We start from the raw sequence: 5,782 nt of genomic DNA, 5'->3' as shown, positions 1-5,782 counted from the left end.
AGAAAAAGAAAAAAAAAAAAGAACTTATAAAATCCAGTCTGGCCTCCAACTCACAATGATCCTGAAGACAGGACCTCATTATGTAACCCTGGGCAGCTTTCTTCAAGATTCCTTTTATACTTGTTGATATTGTCTCAGGCAGATATGCTGTCACACCCCAGCCCTGACCTCTCATATACTCTCAGGATTCTAAACATTCTTAAAAAAAAAAAAAAAAAAAAAAAAAAAAAAAAAAAAAAAAAAAAAAAAAAAAGACTTATGTACATGAACACACTGTTGCTGTCTTCAGACACACCAGAAGAGGGAATCGGATCCCATTACAGATGGTTTGAACTCAGGACCTCTGGAAGAGCAGCCAGTGGTCTTAACCTCTGAGCCAACTCTCCAGCCTGTATCTAAACACTCTTATGTACCTGGCCCCGTGTCTGACTTCTGCTCTAGACTATAAGCAGTTCCCTCCCACCCTCCCGCAGTGTGGAGAGACTGAGGGTTACCTGTGATCAGTCCCGCGGTGAGGAAGAGGTGGATGAGTGAGCTAGAGAAGGTGCTAGCCACCATGCCCAGGCTGGCCAGCACACCCCCCAGCATCACGGTCACTCGGCAGCCGAAATGTTTGATCAAGATGCTGCACAGGGGCCCTGCAGGCAGGAAAGGTAGCAATGGGTGAGGAGGTGTGGAATCAGGGCACAGTAGGGCTGAGTGAGGGGTGCTCGTAGAAACTAGCCAGTGGTGTTAAAATCTGGTAGCATGGCTTCTGGCTACCACCTTGCCACAGTCTGGCTACATGGTCCCAGCAAACATGCTCTCTACACCTGAGCTCTATCTCCATCCCTAGGCGCAAGGATTGGGTGGTGGCTAGAACCGGCGAATGAGGGGAGTGGACATCAAGTCTGATGTTCTCCCTAACACTCCAAAGATCAGAATGAGGAGGTGCACAGTGGTCCAGGACCCAGGTCAAATGTTTCACACTTGTTGACATTCTCTCAGGTGGGGATGCTGTCACACCCCAGCCCTGACCTCTCATTGATGCTCATTTCTGCCTCAGTTTCCTCTGCTACAGTATGAGTGGTCAGACTAGCTGTTGTGTGGTATAATCACAATAAGGACATCTGGCGGGCATAGCAAGCCCTTCAATAACCTAAGCGGAGAACAGTTGTAGTTTGGGATCACGATCTACATGAACATCATACCCTTGCTTGTGGGTTGCTCCAGAGAGAACCTCCTAAAATATTTGACCTCAGCATACCCCTCCAGCCCTCCCTTCCACCCACCCCACCATCTTCCACCTCGTACATTTGACATGGGTCCTGGACCACTGTGCGCCTCCTTGCTCTGACCTTTGGAGTGTTAGGGAAAACGTCAGACCAGATGTCTGCTCCCCTCGCTCCCTGGTTCTAGCCACCACCCAATCCTTGCGCCTAGGGATGGAGATGGAGCTCAGGTGTAGAGAGCATAGTCAACCTGTAGGCCTTTGGCTGTTTTAGAGAGAGAAAGAGAGAGAGAGAGAGAGAGAGAGAGAGAGAGAGAGAGAGATACAGAGACAGAGAGACAGAAAGACAGAGAGAGAGAGATTGAGATTGGGAGAAGGAGAAATACAGAGACAGAGGCTGGAAGAGGGAGAGTGAGAGAGATACAGAGGGGAGAAGACTGAGAAAAAAGGAAGGAAGGAAGGAAAGAAGGAAGGAAGGGAGGGAGGGAGGGAGGGAGGGAGGAAGGGAGGAGGCCACCAAAGTAATCTGACTTGAAGTTTCCTGAATCCATACTTAAACCTTTGGCTTCATGTAGAGAAGGGCCTGTCTCACCCCAGTGGCTTTCTCACTAGCCCCATATTCTGGCAAGTAGAAACCAGTAGGACTGGACAGCTGCTCCTAGGTATCTTACAGGCTCCCATTTTCAAACATCCTTCCCCAAGAAAACACATGCAATGAAGACGTCCCCCCCACCCCCCTGTAACTTGGACAAAGGGCAGAGAAAGTGTGTACACACACAGCACACAGCACGGGCATGTGTATCTTTGAGGACAGGAGGAAGTACAGTGTGAGTCGTGCGACGCGATCTGAGCCAGTGTAGATCTGAGAACAACAGAGGGAGAGAGAATAACGCCCTTACATGCAGTCTTGCCAGCTCTGCTGCTGAGCAGCCTGCTCTTGCTACAAGTGAACGGAGGCTTTGGCTGGGTGGGATGGCAGGCACACACGTCATCCCCACCTCTGAGACTTCACCTGCCTCAGGAAGGTGACCTTGGGAAGAGCTCTGAGTCACAAGGGAGGGAGTCGAGTTGGGGCGGGGATCTTGAGCCACCTGTGCCCTCTGCCTTCAGTCCCCTCCCTGGTCTCTGCAGGCACTTGGTCCTTGCTGGCCTCTACTCTCCAACACTCTGGGTGAGCAATGGGCTCAACATGTTCCTGAAGCTACAACGGGGTAGTGAGCCCGAAGCTGGATGGTAAGTTGTGGCTTGCACAGGATTCCTAGTCTCCCTCCAGTCTCTCACTGAGGCCCCTCTTGGCCTGAGGGACAAGGTCCTTCTGAGATTCCCACTGTACTCTCCAGCTCTGAAGGCCAAGAGGCTACACATTATGAGCCAGGCTTTTCCTTCCTACCCTACGTCCACACTTCCGGTGGCTGATTCATGGGTCACTGTGGGGGTGACAATCTTCCTCCTCGCCACAACTTTCCTTTTTCCTGGTGTGAGAGAAGTAGCTGGAATAATCATCAGGCTGCTGCTACTAAGGAATGGCATAAAGGTAGCTACGGAGCTGGGATCAGCAGAGCCAAAGAAACGAGAGAGAGAGAGAGAGAGAGAGAGAGAGAGAGAGAGAGAGAGAGTGTGTGTGTGAGGCCTACAGATATACAGCTCTGGCTCTCATGGACCCAGTCCTATTTATGGTCTCTCTCTCTACTGAGTCATCTCCCAGGTGCTGTGAAGAGGTCACTTAACTCAGAGCACAGACCCGGGACTCTGATCACTGGGGTTGCTGGTGTCAACTGGTGTAGTTGGACATCAAGGAGAAGGCAGGATGGGGTCCATGGAGGACCCCTCAGGGAGAGATGAGGCATTTCCTTTGTCCCCTCTTTCTGGCTCATCCTTTCCTATTCTGAAGCCACGGTGAGGATCTCTAATTTACTAATAATTGACTAGCCCCTCCTAGTTTCAGGACCCATGAGGTCTCTGTCACCACGTAACATTCGAGCTGGACAGGGTGCTCAATGTCATCTCCTTACTGTAGGATAGAAAGTCCTGGGAGATGACCCAGCCTGGGTTTGCTGGTCCCACCCAGTACCAGCTGTTACTCAGGGTGTCGTTGAATGCCTCTGCTCCAGATCAGTCACCAAGAGGCCTCTGGGATCATGGAGTGGCTCTATGCCTCAGGTAGCCCTCTGACTCCCATCCCAGCAAGCCCAGCCTTCTCCGGACAGAATTCGGTGTAGCCCAGTGGGCCAGGCCCTGCTCAGATCAAGTAAACCCCGTGACAGCCAGGTGATGCCTATGGCCTCAGAGTGAGACGTGGTAAGTCAGGAAAGTCGTGCTGGCCCCAGCCCTAACAGACCTTTCTTCCCTTGCCCTCTCCTCAAGCCACTCACCCCCACCATTGAGCATGGCCCCCATGATGGAGGGAAACCATGAGGTCTCACTGTTGCTGGCCTGGAAGTCACGCTGCAGTTCGGTGAAGAAGATGCCGATGCAGGAAGGGAAGCTCACAGTGAGGGCCTGGGTGACCAGTGAGGCGAGCAGGACCACCCAGGCCCATCTGCCGTCCGCTCGTTCCAGGACCCGGGGCATTCTCAGCTACTGGTATTGCCAGAGCCTTACTTGGTCCTTTGTGACCGAAGCCTGGAAGGGAAGAGAATGCCCCTGTGGTTGGCAGGCTGCCAGCCCACGTGCCTCGCCGCCTGGGTGACTGAAACTGCTTCTTCCTTATGCTCCAGCCCTAAGTATCAAGGAGGGGCACCGCCCCCTGGGAGGTGACAAGAAACTCTCACAGTGGCTTTGGCATTTTTTTTCCCCTACTTTCCAGAGACAGCCTGGCTGGAGGCTCAGCAGGGGTGGGGCGGGCAGTGACCAATGGTACAGGTAGGGCAGCAGAATTCTCTCTAGTGATTGCATCACCTGACAAGAACCTTCTAAACTACTTGGTAACTGTTTCAGGAGGATCGGACCATGGGTCAGTAAAGTCCTGGTTTTCTCCCAAAGTGGATATGGATCTGTTTCCAAACTCCCATGGTGAGCTGCCTGCATATCAGCACCAATTTTCTTTCTTGCTTTTTTTTCCTCTTAAAAGATTTATTTATTTATTTTATACAGTGAGTACAGTGTAGCTGTCTTGAGACACACCGGAAGAGGGCATTGGATCCCATTACTGATGGTTGTGAGCCACCATGTGGCTGCTGGGAATTGAACTTAGGACCTCTGGAAGAGCAGTCAGTGCTCCTACCCAATGAGCCATCTCTCCAGCCAGTACCAATTTTCCTAACACCAGGAGATCAACCTAAGAGCACCACCAGTGAGCAAGCTGGTGCCGAAGGGACACATACCAGCTTGGCAAGGACAGCTGACCTGCAGACTCTGTAAAGAGAGCCCTTTGAAACCACCTTACTCCTTACAAGGTATTGAAGGTCAAGGGCTGGGCTCCACTGCTCTGCTGAATCCTGCCTGCTAGGGACTTTTTCTGAGCACCCACACACAGTTACACAGGTATGGAGACAGGCACGGATACATATACAGTCCCCACACTGGCATTCAGACTCATTCCAAGATACACACAGATGTACAGCTCACTGATACACACACACACACACACACACACACACACACACACACACACACACACACACAATCTACCACTCCCCCTATCACACAAAATATATACAGATATAGCCAGGCCTATCTCAATTCAATATCACCACCCAGGCCTCATATCCAGCCCCTGATGCAGAAGCCCCAGCAGTTTTAAGCCCCCCTCACAGCACCCCTCCCCCTCATGGCACTCCTTTTCTGACTCTCCTGTTCTCAGGTCTCCCCGGCTCCTTCAAACTCTGGGTGGTGGGCAGGCTGAGTGGAAAGAGACTTTGTCTAGGTTTAAGCAATAGACCGGATCAGCTGCTGTCCCCACAGACCCCTCCCTACCTTTTCAGTTTTGGAATCTGGGAACTTCAGAAGCCCTCAGAAACAGGAAACTCTCTCTCTCTTCCTCTGTTCCCTTTGCTCTATCCATCCCATTTTCTTCCTTCCTTCCTTCCTTCTTCCTTCCTTCCTTCCTTCCTTCCTTCCTTCCTTCCTTCCTTCCTTCTTTCTCGTGTTGGGGTCTGGCTGTGTTGCCCATTTGTTGGGGTCTGGCTGTGTTGCCCAAATGGGTACAGAATTCTTGCTCACTCCTGCTCCCCTCCCCCTCAGCCTCTTGTACTTCCCTGGGTACCAGCTGCCCCACCCCCAGTGTTAAAACAGAGAAGTGGACCATGCCCTGCTCTGAGCTCTGTGTTTTGCATAAAACCAAACTTTGGAGTAAAAATGTTAAGGTGGGGTCTGGAGATGAGATATAGTTCAGGGGTACAGCATGTGCCTAGCAACGTGAGGCTCTGGGCACAGTCACTAGCACCCCACACGATTTTTAAAAATACTAAGCTGGGATGACTCAGCAATATCAGAGCTTGTGGTGTCTGCGTGCGCCCTTGTTTTTGGTCTCTTACTAAAATTTATTTTCATTTTATGTGTATTGGGTGTTTTGCCTAAGGGAGAAGGGGAGGGGGAGGGAGAGGGAGATGGGGAGGGAGAGGGAGAAGGGGA

General features: G+C 51.5%; 1 protein-coding gene across 1 annotated transcript in view; it reads right to left on the bottom strand.

Moving 5' to 3' along the window:
- The window catches only part of Slc16a5 (solute carrier family 16 member 5), a 12,291-nt gene extending 8,510 nt beyond the window's left edge, over positions 1–3,781 (bottom strand). Inside the window, exons 1-2 of the mRNA XM_031352898.1 lie at positions 3,583–3,781; positions 495–638 (exon numbers count right to left, since the gene is read on the bottom strand). Of these exons, the coding sequence (XP_031208758.1) occupies positions 495–638; positions 3,583–3,781 (343 nt within the window). The remainder of the gene's footprint in view (positions 1–494; positions 639–3,582) is intronic.
- Positions 3,782–5,782: the final 2,001 nt, after the last annotated feature.

Source organism: Mastomys coucha, unplaced genomic scaffold (assembly GCF_008632895.1).
Source record: "Mastomys coucha isolate ucsf_1 unplaced genomic scaffold, UCSF_Mcou_1 pScaffold5, whole genome shotgun sequence".
Classification (NCBI taxonomy): domain Eukaryota; kingdom Metazoa; phylum Chordata; class Mammalia; order Rodentia; family Muridae; genus Mastomys; species Mastomys coucha.
The sequence above is the reverse complement of the archived record's forward strand: the minus strand, read 5'-3'. Positions and strand labels throughout refer to the sequence as shown.